Source organism: Rhinoraja longicauda, chromosome 38, assembly GCF_053455715.1.
Source record: "Rhinoraja longicauda isolate Sanriku21f chromosome 38, sRhiLon1.1, whole genome shotgun sequence".
Lineage (NCBI taxonomy): Eukaryota > Metazoa > Chordata > Chondrichthyes > Rajiformes > Arhynchobatidae > Rhinoraja > Rhinoraja longicauda.
The window spans coordinates 7880330-7904445 of NC_135990.1; the positions used below are offsets into that span (position 1 = coordinate 7880330).

Consider the following 24116-nt stretch of genomic DNA (forward strand, 5'->3'; position numbering starts at 1 on the left):
TTTAGACGTTAGAGCTCCAGCGTGAAACAGCTCGCAAAGCCCGTGCCCAACAGCGATCACCCCGCACACTAGGGACAATTTACAATTTTTCCGAAGCCAATTAACCTACAAACCTGCACGTCTTTGGAGTGTGGGAGGAAACCGGAGCACCCGGAGAAAGCCCACGTGGTCACAGGGAGAACATAACATAACATAACATAACAACACTTTATTGTCACTCGGCTTTTTACACCGAACGAAATTTCAGCAGTCACACAAAACACAGCAAAAAAAGAAAAGAACACAGGACACCCGACCCCAACACAAACATCCATCACAGTGACTCCAAACACCCCCTCACTGTGATGGAGGCAACAAAACTTCCCCTCTCTTCCCCCCGCACCCACAAACTCTGTACGGACAGGACCCGTGGTCAGGATTGAACCCGGGTCTCTGGGGCTGTAAGGCAGTAACTCTACTACTACACCACCATTGTGTGGTTTTTTGTGAGGGAATCAGAGGGATTTACTACCTCTGAACCCCTGGAATCTCTTCCTTAATTATCTTTTGAGACGGATTTACCTGGAAGTATCCGATCCCATTAGTCAGAGAGTCATACGGCATGGAAACACCCTCTTCAGCCCAACTTATCCATACCGACCACAATGCCCCATCTCTCTCCACGTCTCTTTCTTGTTTAAGTTTGTTGGGTTGGTGATAGAGAGTGTTGGACCTGAAATTCAAATCTGGTCAGTTTCTTTGTTCCCATAACACCAAACCACAAACCAAAGTTTTATTCGCCATTATTTGCAAGAATTATTCTTCCTGTATTTCTGAATCTGTGTTACCCTGACACCCTTTAAAGTGCGACTAATCTTTGTTCGCCCGACAGTTATATTTATCTTCACTATTTAGACCGTAAACCTGTGAAATATTCATGTGCAGTGAAGATGAGATCAGGACACAGCCCGGAGCATCACCCAAACCATCACACTCCCTTCTATTGGCTCCATTTATACCTCACACTGCCTCGGCAAGGCCAGCAGCCTAATCAAGGACCAGTCGCACCCTGGCCACTCCCTCTTCAACCCCCTCCCATCGGGCAAAAGGTGTAGAAGTGTGAAAATGCACACCTCCAGATTCAGGGACAGCTTTTTCCCCAGCCTTCATCAGGTAACTGAATCATCCCACCACAACCAGAGAGCAGTCCTGAACTACTATCTACCTCATTGGTGACCCTCGGACTATCCTTGATCGGACTTTGCTGGCTTTACCTTGCACTAAACGCTATTCCCTTATCATGCATCTATACACTGTAAATGGCTCGATTGCAATCACATTTTGTCTTTCTGCTGACTGCTTAGCATGCAACAGAAACTTTTCACTGTACCTCGGTACACGTGACAATAAACTGAACTGAGGCCCTTTCTTGACTGCTCTGTCACTCAAGGTATTAGTTGTGCTTTCTTCACCTTTCTGATAATTTTCCTTTCATCCCTTCGTTATTATACTGTCTTAAAAAAATATCTTGAGTTTAGTTTTTTTTAGTTTAGAGATAGAGCGCACAAACAGGCCCATTGGCCCACCGAGTCCGCATCAACCATTCATCCTCTCACACAAACTCTACCCTACACACATTTGTGACAATTTTACAGTTTACATTTATACCAAGCCAATTAACCTACAAACCTGTACGTCTTTGGAACCTGTACGTCTCTCGATGTCATTCTTGAAGGTATAACTTTCACTGAGCTAAACAATCGGTAGAGATGCTGCCTTACAGCGCCAGAGACCCAGAGGTTCGATCCTGACCTCGGGTGCTGTCTGTGTGGAGTTTGCCTGTTCTCCCCGTGACCGCATGGATTTCCTTCTGAGGTGGTTTGATCTCCTCCCACATCCCAGAAACGTGAGGGTTTGTAGGTGAATTGGCCTCTGTAAATTGCCTTCAGGGTGTAGGGAGTGGATGCGAAAGTGTGATAATATAGAGAACTAATGTAAACAGGTGATTGATGGTTGGCCTGGACCGAAGGACCTGTTTCCATGTTGTATCTCTAAACTTCTACAGGCTCTTGTAATCCTCTCTCCAAACCTCATGTGAGAGGTTTAATGAGAAAGGTGCCAAGGAAAGTCTTCAAATCTCCACCAGGTATGAGACGATCTTATTCGACCTTTCCTTCCTGTGCCACCTCCATGTCTCGGGTATATCGTGACTGAGAGCCAGCTGTGAAAGAAGTTAGTCCGTCCTTCTTGAGAGATCGAAACTCCTCAATACTTCAGCCACAGTAAAGCCCAGTGCAACAAGCAGGAAAACCTCCATATCCTTGTTGGCACAGCCTGGGCGTCACGGTGGGGCAGCGATAAAGTTGCTGCCTTACAGTGCAAGAGACCCAGGTTCGATCCTGACCATGGGAGTTATCTGTAAGGAGTTTGTACGTTCTCCCCGTGACCGTGTGGGTTTTCTCCGGGAGCTCCGGTTTTCTCCAAAAACATTCCAAAGGCGTACAGGTTTGTAGGTTAATTGGCTTCGGTAAAAATTGTAAAATTGTCCCTAGTGTGTGTAGGATCGTGCTAGTGTACGGGGATCACTGATCAGTGTGGACTCGGTGGGCCAAAGAGATTGTTTACGTGCTGTATCTCTAAACTAAACTAAACTAAACTTGTCCTCCAATGGCCTTGAATAAAGGGCCAACAAAACCTTTACTGATAGTACTTGACTTTGTGTTTCATGAATCAGAACACCAATGTCCCCCTGTGATCCTGCAATCTCTAGTTTCTCACCATTGAATAAATAATAGTTCTGCTTCCCACTAATTCACTAGGGGTGGCACAGCAGTAGAGTTGCTGCCTTACCGCGCCAGAGACCCGGGTTCGGTCCTGACTACGGATACGAACTGTACGGCGTTTTTACGTTCTCCCTGTGACTGTGTGGGGTTTCTCTGATTTCTACCCACACCCCAAAGACATGCAGGTTGTAGGTTAATTGGCTTCTATAAATTGTCCCTACTGTGTAGGATAGAACTAGTGTACCAATCGTTGGTCGGCACAGACTCGGTGGGCCGAAGGGGCCTGTTTCCACGCTGTATCTCTAAACTAAACTAAACTACCAGTATTTTTTGTGTGCTGTCAAAAAGGTGCATGGATTGGCGACGTTTCAGGTAGGGACCCTTCTTCAGACTGATTGGAGTTGTGGGGGTGGGGGGGGGGGGGAGGGGGAAAGAAAGCTATACGGGTCACGACCTGAAACGTCACCTATCCATGTTCTCCAGCGACGCTGCCTGACTAGCTGAGTCACTCCAGCACTTTGCGTTTCTTTCCTTGGTAAACCAGCATCTGCGGTTCCTTGTTTCTACACTTGGATATGAAATAAAACTCGCAAGGGCACTACTGCAAAAAGCACAGAACACAAGAAAAATGGAGAAATTAATACCGATGACTCAGAGCCGGCCCTATGACATCTCGAGTTTCTGTACAGCTTTTTAAACTAAATTGGAGAACACTTTACATCCATACTTGGCATGTTATTTGTTTGGATCTCCACGTCTGGCAAGAAGGCCAGGATTTCCCTTTTACACTCATCTCAAACAGTTTCTGCTTTCTGAGCCTGAGGTTGGCCCCAACGGTTTAGTGGTCGGATGAATGCTTCAAGTGCCACTGAACTATAACAATATAACAATATAACAACTACAGCATGGAAACAGGCCTATCCGGCCCTACCAGTCCACGCCGACCATTCTCCCTGACCTAGTCTCATCTACCTGCACTCAGACCATAACCCTCCAATCCCCTCCTATCCATATACCTATCCAATTTACTCTTAAATAATAAAATCGAGCCAGCCTCCACCACTTCCACCGGAAGCCCATTCCATACAGCCACAACCCTCTGAGTAAAGAAGTTCCCCCTCATGTTACCCCTAAACCTTTGTCCCTCAATTCTGAAGCTATGTCCCCTTGTTGGAATCTTCCCCACTCTCAAAGGGAAAAGCCTACCCACGTCAACTCTGTCCGTCCCTCTCAAAATTTTAAAAACCTCTATCAAGTCCCCCCTCAACCTTCTACGCTCCAAAGAATAAAGACCCAACCTGTTCAACCTCTCTCTGTAGCCTAAGTGCTGAAACCCAGGCAACATTCTAGTAAATCTCCTCTGTACCCTCTCCATTTTGTCGACATCCTTCCTATAATTTGGCGACCAGAACTGCACACCATACTCCAGATTCGGCCTCACCAATGCCCTGTACAATTTCAACATTACATCCCAACTTCTATACTCGATGCTCTGATTTATAAAGGCAAGCATACCAAACGCCTTCTTCACCACCCTATCCACATGAGATTCCACCTTCAGGGAACAATGCACAGTTATTCCCAGATCCCTCTGTTCCACTGCATTCCTCAATTCCCTACCATTTACCCTGTACGTCCTATTTTGATTTGTCCTACCAAAATGCAGCACCTCACACTTATCAGCATTAAACTCCATCTGCCATCTTTCAGCCCACCCTTCCAAAAGGCCCAAGTCTCTCTGTAGACTTTGAAAATCTACCTCACTATCAACTACTCCACCTATCTTAGTATCATCTGCATATTTACTAATCCAATTTGCCACACCATCATCCAGATCATTAATGTAAATGACAAACAACAGTGGACCCAACACAGATCCTTGGGGCACTCCACTAGACACTGGCCTCCAACCTGACATACAATTGTCAACCGTTACCCTCTGGTATCTCCCATTCAGCCATTGTTGAATCCATCTTGCAACCTCACTATTAATACCCAACGATTTAACCTTCTTAATCAACCTTCCATGTGGAACCTTGTCAAATGCCTTACTGAAGTCCATATAGACAACATCCACAGCCTTGCCCTTATCAATTACCCTGGTAACCTCTTCAAAAAATTCAAGAAGATTAGTCAAACATGACCTTCCAGGCACAAATCCATGTTGACTGTTTCTAATCAGGCCTTGATTATCCAAATAATTATATATATTGTCCCAAAGTATCTTTTCCATTAATTTTCCCACCACAGACGTCAAACTAATAGGTCTATAATTGCTAGGTTTACTTTTAGAACCTTTTTTAAACAAAGGCACAACATGCGCAATGCGCCAATCTTCCGGCACCATCCCTGTTTCTAATGACGTTTGAAATATTTCCGTCATAGCCCCTGCTATTTCTGCACTAACTTCCCTCAATGTCCTAGGGAATATCCTATCAGGACCTGGAGACTTATCCACTTTTATATTCTTCAAAAGTGTCCGTACCTCCTCTTCTTTAATCCTCCTAATTTCCATCACTACTCTACTTGTTTCGCTTACCTCACATAATTCAATATCCTTCTCCTCGGTAAATACCGAAGAAAAGAAATTGTTTAATATCTCCCCCATTTCTTCCGGCTCAGCACATAGCTGTCCACTCTGACTCTCTAATGGACCAATTTTATCCCTCACTATCCTTTTGCTATTGACATATCTGTAGAACCCCTTGGGGTTTACTTTTACATTACTTGCCAAAGCAGCCTCATATCTTTTTTTCGCTTTTCTGATTTCCTTTTTAAGATTCCTTTTACCTTCTTTATATTCCTCAAGAACCTCATTTACTCCCTGCCGCTTATATTTATTGTATATCTCCCTCTTTTTCCGAACCAAGTGTCCAATTTCTCTGGAAAACCACGGCTCTTTCAAATTATTATTCTTTCCTTTCCACCGAACAGGGACATAAAGACTCTGTACTCTCAAAATTTCACCTTTAAATATCCTCCATTTCTCTATTATATCCTTTTCATAAAACAACAATTTCCATTTCACTCCTTTTAAATCCTTTCTCATCTCCTCAAAATTAGCCTTTCTCCAATCCAAAATCTCAACCCTTGGTCCAGATTTGACCTTCTCCATAATGATATTGAAACTAATGGCATTATGATCACTAGACCCAAAGTGCTCCTCAACACATACCTCCGTCACCTGACCCATCTCATTTCCTAACAGGAGGTCCAACACCGCCCCTTCTCTGGTAGGCACCTCTACGTATTGCTGCAAAAAACTATCCTGCACACATTTTACAAACTCCAAACCATCCAGCCCTTTAACAGAATGTGATTCCCAGTCTATATACGGAAAATTGAAATCACCCACAATCACCACTCTGTGCTTACTACTAATATCTGCTATCTCCTTACATATTTGCTCTTCCAATTCTCATTCCCTATTTGGCGGTCTATAATACACCCCTATAAGTGTTGCTAAACCTTTCTCATTTCTGAGTTCCACCCAAACAGCCTCCTTAATCGAGCCTTCTAGTCTGTCCTGCCAAAGCACTGCTGTGATATCCTCCCTGACAAGCAATGCAACACCCCCACCTCTTGCCCCTCCGATTCTATCACATCTGAAACAATGAAATCCTGGAATATTTAATTGCCAATCGCAACCCTCCTGCAACCATGTTTCACTGATCGCCACAACATCATACTTCCAGATGTCAATCCAGGCTCTAAGCTCATCCACCTTTCTTACAATGCTCCTAGCATTAAAATATACACATTTAAGGGACCCATCATTTCTTATTCTCAGTTTATTTCTTTTCCCTTCTTTCTCTCCTACATATTGGGTCTGAGTGTTTCCCTTTTCTGCCTCCTGCCTCACACACTGCCTATTAGCTATCTGTGTTTGAGACCCTCCCCCCAACCGTACTAGTTTAAAGTCTCCGCAGTTATTTTAGCAAATCTCCCCGCCAGGATATTGGTTCCCCTTGGGTTCAGATGCAACCCGTCCTTTTTGTACAGGTCATACTTCCCCCAGAAGAGGTCCCAATGATCCAGAAACTTGAAACCCTGCTCCCTGCACCAGTTCCTCAGCCACGTATTTATCCTCCACCTCACTCCATTCCTATTCTCACTGTCGCGTGGCACAGACAGTAAGCCTGAGATTATTACTTTGGAAGTCCTTTTTTTTAACTCTCTTCCTAGCCCCCTGAATTCTCCTTTCAGGACCTCTTCCCTTATCCTACCTATATTGTTGGTACCTATATGTACCACGACCTCTGGCTCCTCTCCCTCCCCTTTCAGGATATCCTGGACACGCTCAGACACATCCCGGACACCGGCACCAGGGAGGCAAACCACCATCCGGGTCTCCCGACTGCGTCCACAGAAACGCCTATCTGACCCCCTCACTATAGAGTCCCCTATTACTACTGCTCTCCTCTTCCTTTCCCTACCCTTCTGAGCAACAGGGCCGGACTCCTTGCCAGAGGCCCGGGCACCGTCGTTGCCCCCAGGTAGGCTGTCCCCCCCAACAGTACTTAAACAGGAGTACTTATTTCCAAGGGGTACAGCCACCGGGGTACTCCCTAGTCCCTGCCTCTGTTCCTTGCCCCCCCTAACAGTGACCCACTTGTCTACCTCCCGTGGTCTAGGAGTGACCACCTCCCTGTAACTCCTATCTATAACCTCCTCACTCTCCCTGATCAGACGGAGGTCATCAATCTGCCGCTCCAGGTTCCTAATACGGTCCCTTAGGAGCCCCATCTCGTCACACCTGGCGCAGATGTGGATGTCTGGAAGACTATCAGACTCCCAGATTCCCCACATCTGACACCCAGAACAAAAAACTGCCCTGGCAGTCATACTCTCCAAACAAAGCCCCGCGCTCGGTTACTAAACCTACCGCCCGGCCGCTACTCCAACCGCTCCAACCGCCCACCCAAAAGAACTGAGTGATCTCCTGGGAGAGGCGAAAAACCGGATAAAAAACCCAGGCCAATTTGGGAAAAAATCCGGGAAATTCCTCTCCGACCCCAAGCTAGGCGATCGAAACTAGTCCGGGAGATCACACAGGTCTTACTCCTTACTATCCCCACACACTACTTCCCAAGCAACACAGCTTGGTGCTGCTTGCTACTGCTGCTGCTGCTGCTTGCTGCTGCTGCTACTGCTGATTGCTGCTGCTGCTGCTACTGCTGATTGCTGCTACTGCTGATTGCTGCTGCTGCTGCTGCTGCTGCTGCTGCCGCTGCCGCCGCCGCCGCCGCCGCCGCCGCCGCCGCTGCCGCCGCTGCTGCTGCTGCTGCTGCTGCTGCTGCGCAGAGTGGCCACAAGCAGCAACTCTGATCCCAGCCTCTATAAACCCCTGCCAATAACAGTGGACAAGTCATGACCCATCCCTAACCTAGGAGGGAGCATAAGAAAATAACTGCAGATGCTGCTACAAATCGATTTATTCACAAAATGCTGAAGTAACTCAGCAGGTCAGGCAGCATCTCGGGAGAGAAGGAATGGGTGACGTTTCGGGTCGAGACCCTTCTTCAGACTGATGTCAGGGAGGCGGGACAAAGGAAGGATATAGGTGGAGACAGGAAGATAGAGGGAGATCTGGGAAGGAGGAGGGGAAGGGAGGGACAGAGGAACTATCTAAAGTTGGAGAAGTCGATGTTCATACCACTGGGCTGCAAACTGCCCAGGCGAAATATGAGATGCTGTTCCTCCAATTTCCAGTGGGCCTCACTATGGCACTGGAGGAGGCCCATGACAGAAAGGTCAGACTGGGAATGGGAGGGGGAGTTGAAGTGCTCGGCCACCGGGAGATCGGTTTAGGAGGGAGCCACTTGCAAGCACCAAGCAAAGACTGGCAGGGAGGAAAGGTTATATAGGCTAGGCTTGTCTACGTAGTATTTCAAAGAGTGGGACGAGACAATGTATTTAGAAGGGCGTAGGAGGGAACTGCAGATGCTGGTTTACACCGAAGATAGACACAAAATGCTGGAGTAACTCAGCGGGACAGGCAGCATCTCTGGAGAGATGGGTGACGTTTCGGGTCAGACTGAGAGTCGGGGGAGAGGGAGACACAGATGTGGAAGGGTAAGGCGTGAAAACGAGAGATCAAAGGGGACGAAATTCAAGGAAAATGTGGAATTGATCATTAGACCTACTGTGATGGATGTTTCTTTTTGTTTGTTTGTGTGTGGTATTGCTTATTTTTATTGCTCTGGTTGTTGGACTGTGGGTAATCTTTCATTTCACTGCACATTTATGTGTGTGTGACAAATAAACTTGACTTGACTAGACCCATTGAGGGGTCTTTACTGATAGAATTGGAGAGAACTTTTCTCCTTGTAAACAATAATCTACAAATGGGTGTAATTTAGACAATAGGTGCAGGAGTAGGCCATTCGGCCCTTCGAGCCAGCACCGCCATTCACCTTGATCATGGCTGATCATCCACAATCAGTACCCTGTTCCTGCCTTCTCCCCATATCACTTGACTCCGCTATCATTAAGAGTTCTATCTAACTCTCTTTTGAAAGCATCCAGGGAATTGGCCTCCACTGACGTCTGAGGCAGAGAATTCCACAGCTTCACAACTCTCTGAGTGAAAAAGTTTTCCTCATTTTTGTTCTAAATGGCCTACCCCTTATTCTTAAACTGTGGCCCCTGGTCCGGGACTCCCCCAACATCGGGAACATGTTTCCTGCCTTTAGCGTGTCCAATCCCTTAATAATCTTATATATTTCAATAAGATCCCATCATCCTTCTAAATTCCAGAGTATACAAGCCCAGTCACTCCAGTCTTTCAACGTACAACAGTTCCGCCATTCCGGGAATTAACCTCGTGAACCTACGCTGCACTCCCTCAATAGTAAGAATGTCCTTCCTCAAATTTGTTAAAAACGAAAGAGATGGCCATGGAAGAGAGATGAATCTCATGTCTTTTCTGAGTTTTTGGAACTCTCTCAATGGATGGTGGAAGTGGAGTCATTGAGTATTTTTAAGGCATGGGCAGATGGGTTCATGATGAGGTAAGGGGTGAACGGTGAGCAGGGGTGAAGGGGTACTGAGTTGAATGTAGGGTTGCCAACTTCCTCACTCCCAAATAAGGGACAAAAGGTGCCTTCACGGCCACACGCCCCACATGGCCACACCCAGCCAGCGGCCACGTGCTCCCACTCCACCAATGGTAGCCGCCCAGACAGTAGGGAAATCTAGAGGACCAGAGGACATAGGTTCAAGGTGAAGGGGAAAAGATTTAATAGGAAGCCAAGGGGTAACTGTTTCACACCGAGAATGGTGGGTGTATGGAACAAGCTGCCAGAGGAGGTAGTTAAGGCTGGGACTATCCCCATCATTTAAGAAACAGTTGGACACTGCAGGAGTAGGCCATTCGGCCCTTCGAGCCTGCACCGCCATTCAATATGATCATGGCTGATCATTCAGCTCAGTAGCCTGTACCTGCCTTCTCTCCATACCCCCTGATCCCTTTAGCAAAAAGGGCCACATCTAACTCCCTCTTAAATATAGCCAATGAACTGGCTCAACTACCTTCTGTGGCAGAGAATTCCACAGACTCACCACTCTCTGTGTGAAGAAATGTTTTCTCATCTCGGTCCTAAAAGACTTCCCCCTTATCCTTAAGCTGTGACCCCTGGTTCTGGACTTCCCCAACATCGGGAACAATCTTCCCGCATCTAGCCTCTCCAACCCCTTAAGAATTTTATATGTTTCTATAAGATCCCCCCTCAGTCTTCTAAATTCCAGCGAGTACAAGCCCAGTCTATCTAGTCTTTCCTCATATGTAAGTCCCGCCATCCCAGGGATCAATCTGGTGAACCTTCTCTGTACTCCCTCTAAGGCAAGAACGTCTTTCAATAGACAATAGACAATAGACAATAGACAATAAACAATAGGTGCAGGAGTAGGCCATTCAGCCCTTCGAGCCAGCACCGCCATTCAATGCGATCATGGCTGATCACTCTCAATCAGTACCCCGTTCCTGCCTTCTCCCCATACCCCCTCACTCCGCTATCCTTAAGAGCTCTATCCAGCTCTCTCTTGAAAGCATCCAACGAACTGGCCTCCACTGCCTTCTGAGGCAGAGAATTCCACACCTTCACCACTCTCTGACTGAAAAAGTTCTTCCTCATCTCCGTTCTAAATGGCCTACCCCTTATTCTTAAACTGTGGCCCCTTGTTCTGGACTCCCCCAACATTGGGAACATGTTTCCTGCCTCTAATGTGTCCAATCCCCTAATTATCTTATATGTTTCAATAAGATCCACCCTCATCAGGTTAGGAGACCAAAACTGCACACAATACTCCAGGTGCGGTCTCACCAAGGCCCTGTACAACTGCAGCAGAACCTCCCTGCTCCTAAACTCAAATCCTCTTGCTATGAATGCCAACATACCATTCGCTTTCTTCACTGCCTGCTGCACCTGCATGCTTGCTTTCAATGACTGGTGCACCATGACACCCAGGTCACGTTGCATCTCCCCTTCTCCCAATCGGTCACCATTCAGGTAAAACTCTGCTTTCCTGTTCTTGCCGTCAAAGTGGATAACCTCACATTTATCCACATTATATTGCATCTGCCATGCATTTGCCCACTCGCCTAATCTATCCAAGTCACTCTGCAGCCTCCTAGCATCCTCCTCGCAGCTAACACTGCCACCCAGCTTCGTGTCATCCGCAAACTTAGAGATGTTGCATTCAATTCCCTCGTCCAAATCATTAATATACACTGTAAATAACTGGGGTCCCAGCACTGAGCCTTGCGGTACCCCACTAGTCACTGCCTGCCATTCCGAAAAGGACCCGTTTATTCCTACTCTTTGCTTCCTGTCCGCCAACCAATTTTCTATCCACCTCAACACTGAACCCTCAATACCGTGTGCTTTAAGTTTGTACACCAATCTCCTATGTGGGACCTTGTCAAAGGCCTTCTGAAAGTCCAGATATAACACATCGACTGGTTCTCCCTATCCACTACTAGTTACATCCTCGAAAAATTCTATAAGATTCGTCAGACATGATTTGCCTTTGGTAAATCCATGCTGACTTTGTCTGATGATTTCACCACTTTCCAAATGTAATGCTATCTTTAATAACTGACTCTAGCATTTTCCCCACTACTGATGTTAGGCTAACTGGTCTATAATTCCCCGTTTTCTCTCTCCCTCCCTTTTTAAAAAGTGGGATTACATTAGCTACCCTCCAGTCCTCAGGAACTACTCCAGAATCTAAAGAGTTTTGAAAAATTATCACTAATGCATCCACTATTTCTGAGGCTACTTCCTTAAGCACTCTGGGATGCAGCCTATCTGGCCCTGAAATATCCTCCTATTCCTACTCTGACTAGCACGTGGCACTGGTAGTAATCCAGAGATTAACTTTGAGGTCCTACTTTTTAGTTTATCTCCTACCTCTCTAAATTCACCTTGTAGGACCTCATCCCGTTTTTTACCTAAATCGTTGGTGCCAACGTGCATCACTACAACTGGCTGCTCACCCTCCCCCTTCAGAATGTCCTGCAGCCGCTCAGAGATATCCCTGACCCTTGCACCAGGGAGGCAACATACCATCCTGGAGTCTCGTTTGCGGCCGCAGAAACGCCTGTCTATTCCCCTTACAATTGAATCCCCTATCACTATAGCCCTTCCACTCTTTTTCCTCCCCTCTTTTGCCGCAGAGCCACCCACGGTGCCATGAACTTGGCTGCTGCTGCCTTCCCCTGATGAGCCATCTCCCCCAACAGTATCCAAAATGGCATATCTGTTTAGGAGGGAGATGACCGCAGGGGACTCCTGCACTACCTGCCTACTGCTACGCTGGCTAGTGGCCACCCGTTTCCTTTCTGTCCTCTTATCTTTTACCTGTGGTGTGGCCAACTCACTATACGTGCTCTCCACGACCTTCTCAGTATCGTGGATGCTCCAGAATGAGTCCAACCGCAGCTCCAACCATTCAATGCGGTTTGCCAGGAGCTGCAGCTGGACACACTTCCTGCACATGTAGTCATCAGGGACACCGACAATATCCCTGATCTCCCACATGTTGCAGGATGAGCAATCCACGGGGCCGATCTCACCTGACATATCTTACCCCCAAATTAAATCAAATCCCTCTTAATCCTTTAAACTGTACCTTTACTAAAAAGCATTGAACCCTTAACTCACTGAACCCTTAACTTCCTGAACCCTGAACTCACCGAACCCTTAACTAAAAGTACGAATAAAAAGCAGAATTACAACGCCGAATCAGCTGCTTCCTCTAGTCCGCTTCCACCAATCAGCGGCTTCCTCCAGAACACTTATTTTAAAGTGTGTGGGAACGTTTTTATTCTGTACTCTTCTACATAATACTGCTGGGGCTGTACTCCAAAATGTACCTACCTCTCCCTTGTCCTCTTGGATAAGAAAACTCGCAATGACCATGATTGTAAAAACAGCAGGTGCAAGAAAAATTGAGAAATTAATATCGAAGGTGGAAAATTAATTTTTATTAGCATTTCCTTTTTACTTATTTGGCCTCTTTATACGACTGAAATGTGTTGGTATGTACATTTCTAGGGTCTGTAAGACATTTCCGATGATTGATGTACAAAATATTTTACTGGTTTATCAATAAATGGTTACAGTCTCAGTAACTGAAACATTCAAGTACAGATTCAATCTGAATCTGATTTATTTCACAAAATGCTGGAGTAACTCAGCAGGTCAGGCAGCATCTCTGGAGAGAAGGAATGGGTGATGTTTCGAGTCGAGACCCTTCTTCAGACCCATTCATTCTCTCTTGAGATGTTGCCTGACCTGCTGAGTTACTCCAGCATTTTGTGAAATAAATACCTTCGATTTGTACCAGCATCTGCAGTTATTTTCTTACACAATCTGAATCTGACATCAGTCTGAACAGGGGTCTCGACCCGAAACGTCACCCATTCCTTCTCTCTGGAGATGCTGCCTGACCTGCTGAGTTACTCCAGCATTTTGTGTCTATCTTCGGTGTGTATCAGCATCTGTAGTTCCTTCCTACAAACTACAATCGTTTCTGGTCGATGACCACACGGAGGGAAAATTAGAAATCACTAATGTTTTACATTGCAGAAAAGGTGGAAAAGAGATAAAGAAAAAAATTCATTCCAAAGTCCATCTTTCATACATGCGTTGCAGAAGTGAAGTACCTGGTAATGGGGTCAAATTTGTTCATCTCTCACTGGCTGTTCGGAGAAGGAGCAAAATCGACGAAGCGAAAGGAGAAGTTTGGGGACCTTGTCCGACATGTAACTTCCCTGTTTCTCCTACATCTGATAGATTACATACCCCATGTGGAACTGAACCATGCGGAACAAGGAAGGTCTCTGATTTAGCTGCAGTGCTTAGCTATTACGTGGCCTCTTTCAAGCTGAGGTGTTGATGCCATCTAGAAGTGGAAGGCACATGCAGAATGGCACAAAGATTATCCCTCAGGAGATCTTCCGTACTTCACCCAGAAACATAGAAAATAGGTGCAGGAGTAGGCCATTCGGCCCTTTGACCAGCACTCCCATTCAATACGATCGTGGCTGATCATCCAGAATCAGTACCCTGTTCCTGCTTTCTCCCCATATCCCATGATTCCGTATGTCTTTGCACGTCGTTGAATATTCCATTGAACTTCCACGGGTTTACGGTAGAAAGCGCACTGACTCGTAGCACCACCGCCTAGTTCAGTAACTCGAATGCCCAAGAGCTAAGGAGGCTGCACAAAATGGTGGGCACTGCCTGGTCCATCGCCGCTACTCACCTCCCCTCCATCTAAATAGTGTAACTCTCTGACATTTGGCTGATGCCAAACAACAAAAAGAAGACTCCAAGTTTTGGAGTAACTTAGAGGGTCAGGCAGCATCTCTGGAGAACATGGATAGGTGACATTTTGGGTTGGGACCCTTCTTTGAACTTTTGAAAACCATCCTGATCATTTTTATCTGTGCTTCTCAGCAAGTATTTCTGGGAAGGCTGATACAATGGTGGCATTTAAGAGGCTTTTAGATAGGCGGATTTGAGTGGTGCAGTGGTAGAGCAGCTGCTTCCCAGCACCAGAGAACCAGGTTTTGATCCCGACCATGGATGCTCGCTGTGTGTTGTACATTCTCCCTATGACTGCGTTTTCTCTAGGTGCTCCAATTTCCTCCCACATTCCAAAGATGTGTTTGCTGGTTTGTAGGTTAATTTGCTTCTGTAAATTGTCCCTAGTTTGTAGGATGCGAAAGTGGTATAATATAGAACCAGAGTACAGATGATTGATGGTTGGCGTGGACTTGGTGGGCTGAAGAGGCTGTTTTCATGCTGGGTCTCTAAACTAAACTAATCAATGATACGCAAGCTCTTGAGGGATATGGATCACATGCAAGCAGAAGAAGGGTCTGAAGAAGGGTCTCGACCCGAAACGTCAACCATTCCTTCTCTCCTGAGATGCTGCCTGACCCGCTGAGTTACTCCAGCACTTTGTGAATAAATACCTTTGATTTGCAACCAGCATCTGCAGTTATTTTCTTACACATGCAAGCAGAGATTAGTTTAACCTGGCATCATGTCCATTGTGATCTGAAGGGCTTGTGGTTCTGCTGCACTGTTCTATGGCCTATGAGATGATGAGGAAATGGACCGAGTTTCTGGATTGTAAAACAGTTCTGAGTACAGATTTGGAAGGCAGTGACATTGGAGAAAGTGTGGAGGGGACGTGTAGCAAGTCATTGTCTTTGTGTTCTTTTCACAGTGTCCAGAGTTCACCAGTCATGTCGGGCACGAGGTCTTACTGGAGCGGCTAAGGGAAGGCCGAAAAATATGCAAGGACATGGAGGAACTTCTGAAACTGAGGTAAGGTTGAACGGAGTTCCTTCTGAGGCAACTATTTTACGCATGAAAATGTTCCCATTTACGTGGAAGGGAAAACTTCCTCGTAACACGCCCATTTATGCATTTCTACTTTGAGGTTAAATGTTCGTCCTACTTTTCTGAAAGGGATCATCTCTGGAGGAAAAAGAATAGGAAAAAGAAAGGAAAAGGAAGACATTCTGGCCTTCCATCACAGTGAGGAGGTGACTGGAGGAGACTCACTGTGATGGATGTTTCTTTTTGTTTGTGTGTGTCATTGCTTATTTTTATTGCTCTTATTGTTGGACTGTGGGTAATCTTTCATTTCACTGCACATTTATGTGTATGTGACAAATAAACTTGACTTGACGTGACTTAAGGTGACGTTTTGGGTTGAGACTCTTCGTCAGACTGAGAGTCAGGGGAGAGGGGATCAAGCAATAAAGATGGTACTAGGAAAAATGAATGGAAGATATGTGAACAAGGGGGTAATCAAGGAAATGTGTAGCCCACAATGGTTCAATGGTCAACACCCTGAGATATCTACTTCTCGCTATTCAAACGGGCGGCATGGTGGCGCAGCGGTAGAGTTGCTGCTTTACAGCGAATGCAGCGCCGGAGACTCAGGTTCGATCCTGACTACGGGTGCTGCACTGTAAGGAGTTTATACGTTCTCCCCGTGACCTGCGTGGGTTTTCTCCGAGATCTTCGGTTTCCTCCCACACTCCAAAGACGTACAGGTTTGTAGGTTAATTGGCTGGGTAAATGTAAATGTAAAAATTGTCCCTAGTGGGTGTAGGATAGTGTTAATGTACGGGGATCGCTGGGCGGCATGGACTTGGAGGGCCGAAAAGGCCTGTTTCCGGCTGTATATATATGATGATGTATGATGATGCACTTTTGTCTAGTTCCACTCCGACATTGTAAGCTGAACACGATACCAAGTTAAACCAATCTCCTCTGCCTGCATTCGATTCTTTCCTCCACGCAGTTCCTACTGAACCACAGGTTTACTCAACTTCTGTCTTGGTGGCCACACTGTTGTTTGACGTCATGACCAGCTTGTTCGCCTTGCTTACAACTTCCCCAACTCCCCGCCACACCTCCTCGTCAAATCTCCAGAATCCATTCCGTCCTTGAAGGGCACACCGTTTAACTTCCATCGGTGTAAATCACACTCCCCATATAGCCGGCTCCCTTTCCTCATCCTTGAACGTGCTGCCATATTGAATCCATGCAGCCCTTTTCCAACCAATATTTTACTCATCACAGTCATTGTTCTAGAAACGTAGAAACATAGAAAATAGGTGCAGAAGGAGGCCATTCGGCCCTTTGAACCAGCGCCATTCATTGTGATCATGGATGATTGTCCCCAATCAATACCCCGTGCCTGCCTTCTCCCCATATCCCTCGATTCCACTAGCCCCTAGAGCTCTATCTAACTCTCTCTTAAATCCATCCAGTGATTTGGCTTCCACTGCCCTCTGTGGCAGAGAATTCCACAAATTCACAACTCTCTGGGTTGAACTCTCGGCCTGAATATTAAATGATCTTCTCAAAGTTACAATTGGCCCTGTAACTCTCCTTCTTAAGGATAGCGGAGTCAGGGGGTATGGGGAGAAGGCAGGAACGGGGTACTGATTGAGAATGATCAGCCATGATCACATTGAATGGCGGTGCTGGCTCAAAGGGCCGAATGGCCTCCTCCTTAAGGGCCGAATGGCCTCCTCCTGCACCTATTGTCTATTGTCCTTCTCCCCCACCTTTATCGACACAGTTGGTGATTATTCGTCCTTTTATAGGCACAGGGAACTGCAGGTGCTGGTTGACAACAAAAAAAAGACACAAAGTGCTGGAGTAACTCAGCGGGCTAGGCAGCATCTCTGAAGAACATGGGTAGGTGACGTTCGTTCCACCCTACACGTCACGTATCCATGTTCTCCAGGGATGCTGCCTGTCCCGCTGAGTTACTCCAGCACTTTTTAATATGTTTATTTGTCTCTTTTTGTTCATGCTGATGGAACAGAAAACCTGTTGACGGAATCCACCCTCCCAGCTCTCTGTCTGTAACTCTGAAGGTTATGGAACTACAAGCCACTTTTAGTGCAAGCCTTTTCCCTTCCCAGTCTTTCGTGGAAAGAATTCACGACCTCCCCCTTTGTTTTGTGAAAAGGAATTTCCGCAGCTCTGTTCTTCTTCTACCATCTCCCTCTCGACTCCTCTGCCCAGTTCTGCTTGACATCTCAAGTTGAGAATGAGCTTGAAATTCTCTCCAGTCAAATACTGGGAAGATTGAGACCACCGATTTGGTCCCCAACGTAATCTGTGTTCCCCAGTCACTAACTAACTCTATCCCTTTCCCTGGCCATCCTGCTTTTGCCCCGAAACGTCACCCATTCCTTCTCTCCAGAGATGCTGCCTGTCCCGCTGAGTTATTCCAGTCTATCTTTGGTTTGAACCAGTGCTTCTGCAGTTCTTTCCTGCCCACTGCGAAGATGGTTGATGGATGTGACTAAACAAATGTTCTGTCTTTTTGCCCAGGGCAATCGCGGAAGAAAAGTACGGAAAGGAATTAATGAATATTGCGCGCAAGGCCGGGGGTCAGATGGAGCTGAAGTAAGTGTAACGGGTCCGCTTGAGTTGATGCGTCAAGTTGAGTTTATTGTCAAAGGCATAAGTACAGCGAGGTATAGGTACAATGACAATCTTGCAGCAACGTCACAGGCACACTAGATCAGCACGCAACAGAAATGTCTTTCACTGTGTTGTAGTCTGTGGCCTATTAGAAAAAACAGGCAGACAACCGAATTCGTATAATCTGTACCTCAGGACATGTGGCAATAAACTAATCTAAGCTAATACACTCTTGATTTCAAAAATCTTCTAACCCACCACTCTCTCTCCAGGTCCCTCAGGTCGGCCGACTTGGGGCTACTGACTATCCCGCGGCCTAGGCTTAAGCTCAGGGGTAACCGCGCTTTTGCGGTTGCAGCTCCTAGACTGTGGAACAGCATCCCTCTCCCCATCAGAACTGCCCCCTCCAGCGACTCCTTTAAGTCCAGGCTCAAAGCCTATTTCTACTCCCCAGCGTTTGAGGCCCTCTGAGGGGGCGCTGAGAACTGTTTATGTATGTGCTGATATGTTTGTGTGCCATTGTGTGTTCGTTTCTTAGTACCTGAACTGACGTACAGCACTTTGGTCAACGTGGGTTGTTTTTAAATGTGCTATACAAATAAAATTGACTTGACTTGACTTGACTTTGGAGCTTTTTAACCTACAAAATATAATTGTTATTAAAATCTAATCTATGATGAGGAAGTGTGGGAGGGAACCGGAGCACCCGGAGGAAACCCACGTGATCATAAGGGAACGTGCAAACTCCACACAGTTGATTCCACTCTTGATTTCCTATGGTGCTTTTTAACGTACAACGTCTAATTGTTATTAAAATCTAATCTATGATGATGAAGTGTTTGCAGTTTTTAAAATGAAGTGAATTTTAGCTGGTTGCCACTCCAACATCTTTATTTTTCAATGGTCCTGTGATGTTCCTCCGTCTACAGGTTCGATCCTGGCCTCGGGTGCTGTCTGTGTGGAGTTTGCACGTTCCCCTTATGATCACGTGGGTTTCCTCCGGGTGCTCCGGTTCCCTCCCACACTTCCTCATCATCGATTAGATTTGAATAACAATTAGATTTTGTAGGTTAAAAGGTTCCATAGGAAATCAAGAGTGTATTAGCTTGGTTTCGTTTATTGGCACATGTCCTGACACATGTGCCGATCCAGTCAGCAGAAAGACCATACATGATTAAAATCTAGCTGTCAACACTATACAGATACAGGATTAAGTGAATAGGTTTAGTACAAGGTAAAGTCTGATGAACGATAGTCTGAGGGTCTTCAATGAGGTAGAATGTAGCTCAGACTGCTCTCTGGTTGGTGAGAGGATGGTTCAGTTGCCTGATAGCTGCTGGGAAGAAACTATTCCTAAATCTGGAGGTGTGCGTTTTCCCACTTCAGTACCTCTTGCCTGATGGGAGAGGGGAGAAGAGGGAGTGGCCGGGGTGAGACTCATCCTTGATTATGGTCTGAGATGCCTTGAGGTCTTGGATAGAGCTGTTGTCAAACAGTAATTCTCTTGCCCTGGGAGGGACATTCTGTTTGTTCCATTATGATTGGAAAAAGGAACTGTTCTGGTTTTCTGATGAAAATAATCTTCGACTTTTCTTAAAGTGCATGGTCGAATACTCAAATCTCTGGAGCATTTCTGTTCCAATCTTTCCTCTTCAGCAAATATAGGTTATGTTTAATGTGTTAATTAGCACTGCTTAAAAAAAGAATTGACTCATTTGCAGCAGAACACTTCTTAGCACAGCATGTGTTCATTTCCTGCCTGAGGGGCTATAAAGCCAACTGTTAAAACAGCTTGTGCAGCAAGATAGGAAATGATGGGACTGATGAAAAAGTGCACCTTGTTACCATCAAAGTTGTTTCGGCACACTCTTGGCACCTCAAGTCCATTCTTAATCTGTTCTAGACAAAGACGTACAGGTATGTAGGTTAATTGGCTGGGTAAAAATGTAAAAAAATTGTCCCTAGTGGGTGTAGGATAGTGTTAATGTACGGGGATCGCTGGGCGGCACGGACTTGGTGGGCCGAAAAGGCCTGTTTCCGGCTGTATATATATGATGATATATATGATAACTTCAAATCTCCCTTTTTGCCGATCCGTGGCAGAATAACACGGATGTTGACTAGACTCGGGGGCCTGAGCTGAAGTGGGAGGTTGGGCAGTTTAGCATCTAGAGTCATAGATAGAGTGATACAGCGTGGAAACAGGCCCTTCGGCCCAACTTGCCCATGCTGGCCAACATGTCCCAGCTACACTACACCGCCATTACACTAGACCCATCTGCCTGCGTTTGGCTCTGATCCCTCCAAACCCGTCCTATCCATGTACCTATCAAACTGTTTTTTAAACGTTGCAATAGAACCCCCCCTCAACTACCTCCTCTGGCAGCTCGTTCCATACACCCACCACCCTTTGTGCGAAAAAGTTACCCCTCAGATTCCTATTAAATCTTTTCCCCTTCACCTTGAACCTATATTCTCTGGTCCTCGATTCACCTCCTAAGGGGCAAGAGACTCTGTACATCCAACCGATCTATTCCTCTCACGATTTTATACACCTCTATAAGATCACCCCTCATCCTCCTGCACTCCAAGGAATAGAGTCCCAGCCTGCTCAACCTCTCCCTGTAGCTCAGACCCTCGAGTCCTGGGACCATCCTCATAAATGTTCTCTGTACCCTGCTTCATTCATTGGAGTGTAGGAGGTTGAGGGGTGAGCATATAGGGGGGTATAAAGCCATGAAGAGAACAGATGGGGTGATTACACTATTGTTCCTAGGGAGAGGAATCGAGAACGAGTGGGTGTAGGAATAAGGTGAGATTAAGGGAAAGATTTAGCAAGAGCCCGAGGGGGATCTTTTTCCACACAGAGGATGGTGGATATATAGAACGAGCTGCAGAGGAAGTATTTGAAGGTAGACACAAAATGCGGGAGTAACTCAGCAGGACAGGCAGCATCTCTGGAGAGAAGGAATGGGTGACGTTTTGGGTCGAGACCCTTCTAGTAGTTGAGGCTGGTACAGCATTTAAAAGACTTTTGGACAGATACATGAATAAGAAAAGTTTAGAGAGATATGGGCCAAATGTGGGAAAATGGGACTAGTTTAGCAAGGGGCATCCTGCTTGTTATGGACGGGTAGGGCTGAAGGACCTGTTTCCATGCTGTGTGACTCATATCAGGTTCATGTGCCTGGATAGACACAAAAGTAACTCAGCGGGAGAGGCAGCATCTCTGGAGAGAAGGAATGGGTGGCGTTTCGGGTCGAGATCCTTCTTCAGACTCGAAGGTCTCGACCCGAAACGCCACCCATTCCTTCTCTCCATAGATGCTGCCTGTCCCGCTGAGTTACTCCAGCATTTTGTGTCTACCTTCGATTTAAAGCAGCATCTGCAGTTCTTTCCCACACATTATATGCCTGGATATTAGGCTGACACTGCATGTTTCTGCTATGTTGTAGGTTCAACACGGCTTTACTTAGTGTAAGAGTACAGTTGATGAACTGAGTGCACCGATCTCCAGAGAAATCACCACAAAAATAAAGATGGTTTGGTGGGTTTCAGAAAAGAAATGTAGAAAACCCCTTCTCCACTTCCTTGGGACAATAAAACAAGTAAGTTATACCGCATGGAAATAGGCCCTTTGGCCCAACTTGTCCATGGTGACCACGATAGACAATAGGTGCAGGAGGAGGCCACTCGGCCCTTCGTGCCAGCACCGCCATTCAATGTGATCATGGCTGATCATTCTCAATCAGTACCCCGTTCCTGCCTTCTCCCCATACCCCCTGACTCCGCTAACCTTAAGAGCTCTATCTAGCTCTCTCTTGAATGCATTCAGAGAATTGGCCTCCACTGCCTTCTGAGGCAGAGAATTCCACAGATTTACAACTCTCTGACTGAAAAAGATGCCCCATCTAAGCCAGTTTCAAGTATTTGGCCCACATCCCTCTAAACCTTTCCCATATTTGTACCTGTCCAAGAGTCTTTTAAATGCTGTTATGTTACTGCCCCAACTGTTGGCAGTTCATTCCATACACCCATCACCCTTTGACTGAAAAGGCCACACATCAGGTTCGTATTAAATTTTGCCCCTCTCACCTTAAACATATGACCTCTTGTTGTTGATTCCCCTACCCTGAGTGAAAGACTGTGCATTTGCCCTCTTTATTCCCCTCTTGATTTAATACGCCTCTATAAGATCACCACTTGGCCATCTGCGTTCCAAGAAATAAAATGCCAGCTGCACAACTTCCCCCTGTAGCTCACGCTCTCGAGTCCTTAACTCGAGGCACAAGAGACTGCAGATTTATTTCTTTGGCTGGTGTTCCAGATTATGCAACAATAAAAGATTACTGTGCTGGAGGAAATCAGCAGCATCTGTGGAGGAAATGGACAGATAACGTTCTGGGTCTGGTCCCTTCAGATTGACGTTCTGACCTGATTGATGTTCTGACCTGTCCAATCCCTCCATAGATGCTGCCTGACCCATCGAGTTCTTCCAGCATTTTGGGTTTTGCTTAAGATTCCAACATCTGCAGTTTAGTTTTAGAGATACAGCGAGGAAACAGGCCCTTTGGCCCACCGAGTCCGCGCCGACCAGCGATCCTCGCACATTAACGCCACCCCACACACACTACGGACTATTTACACTTATACCAAGCCAATTAACCTACAAACCTGTACGTCTTTGGAGTGTGGGACGAAACCGAAGATCTCGGAGGAAATCCACGCAGGTCATGGGGAGAACGTACAAACTCCGTACAGACAGCACCCATAGTCGGGATCGAACCCGGGTCTCTGGCGCTGCAAGTGCTGTAAGGCAGCAACTCTACCGCTGCGCCATCGTGCCGACCCTATTTGTTGTCTGTTGTTGTTTGTTGTTTGTATTTAAAATCTAAAGAGTTACAGGAATAGGGTAGAACCGCAATTGGACAAAAAACAGGCGTGTTGCTGGACATTTTTTTTTACAAACCTTCATCAGAAAACCAGAACAGTTCCTTTTTCCAATCATAATGGGCCAAACAAAATGTCCCTCCCAGGACAAGAGAATTATTGTTTGACAACAGCTCTATCCAAGACCAAGTCAGTGAGCACAAGGAAATAAATGTATTGTTTTGTTCAAATTCCAGCATCTACAGTACCTTGTGTCTCCAGAAAAATTATATTGGTATCAGTTTTCGAAATACTTGAAATTATTTACATTGTAAGAACTATGCAGAGCAAATTTGGATTAATGGAAAAACACTGCACTTAAAAAACTTATTTACATCGAAAATAATTACCAACACATCTTCAAACTCCCTTTGATGCGTTCAATGGAAATGTTGCTGTTACTAAAACTGAATTTCGATACCTAACTATTTCCAACTAGTTGTGGTTTATGTAAATTGGTGTTGGTATATTATTGTTAGATGTACTGAGAGGCAATTTAAAATAAGTTATTTTGCATGCTGTTCAGGCAAATCATATCAAAGCGGGAGGACAATCTAGTTACACGCAAGTGCAACAGGTAGTGCAAAAAGTGAACCTCTCCCATGGGAAGGAACTAGTTGTCACTTCAGGAGGTGGGGTGGAGTACGTACTCCATTCTGCATCAATGGTCAAGTCAAGTCAAGTCAATTTTATTTGTATAGCACATTTAAAAACAACCCACGTTGACCAAAGGGCTGCACATCTGATTAGGAAAAAAAAAAGAAACATACAGTGGCAGGCAGCCAAACACAACGGCGCGGCCATCTTGAACAAAATGTTTAACTAAAGCAGAATGGTGGAAGGCCCCGCGGCCGCGCCGCACCGGGCGATGTTCAGTCCCGCGGCCGAGCCGCACCGGGCGCTGTTCAGTCCCGCGGCCGAGCCGCGCCGGCGATGGAAGGCCCCGCGG

At 46.1% G+C, this 24116-nt stretch overlaps 1 protein-coding gene across 2 annotated transcripts in view; it reads left to right on the forward strand.

The window, feature by feature from the left end:
- pstpip1a (proline-serine-threonine phosphatase interacting protein 1a) overlaps positions 1–24116 on the forward strand; it is an 85356-nt gene that overhangs the window by 16432 nt on the left and 44808 nt on the right. For both annotated transcript variants that reach the window (XM_078429887.1, XM_078429888.1), the window contains exons 2-3: positions 15507–15607; positions 18146–18220. In XM_078429887.1, coding sequence (XP_078286013.1) covers positions 15507–15607; positions 18146–18220 — 176 coding nt within the window. The remainder of the gene's footprint in view (positions 1–15506; positions 15608–18145; positions 18221–24116) is intronic.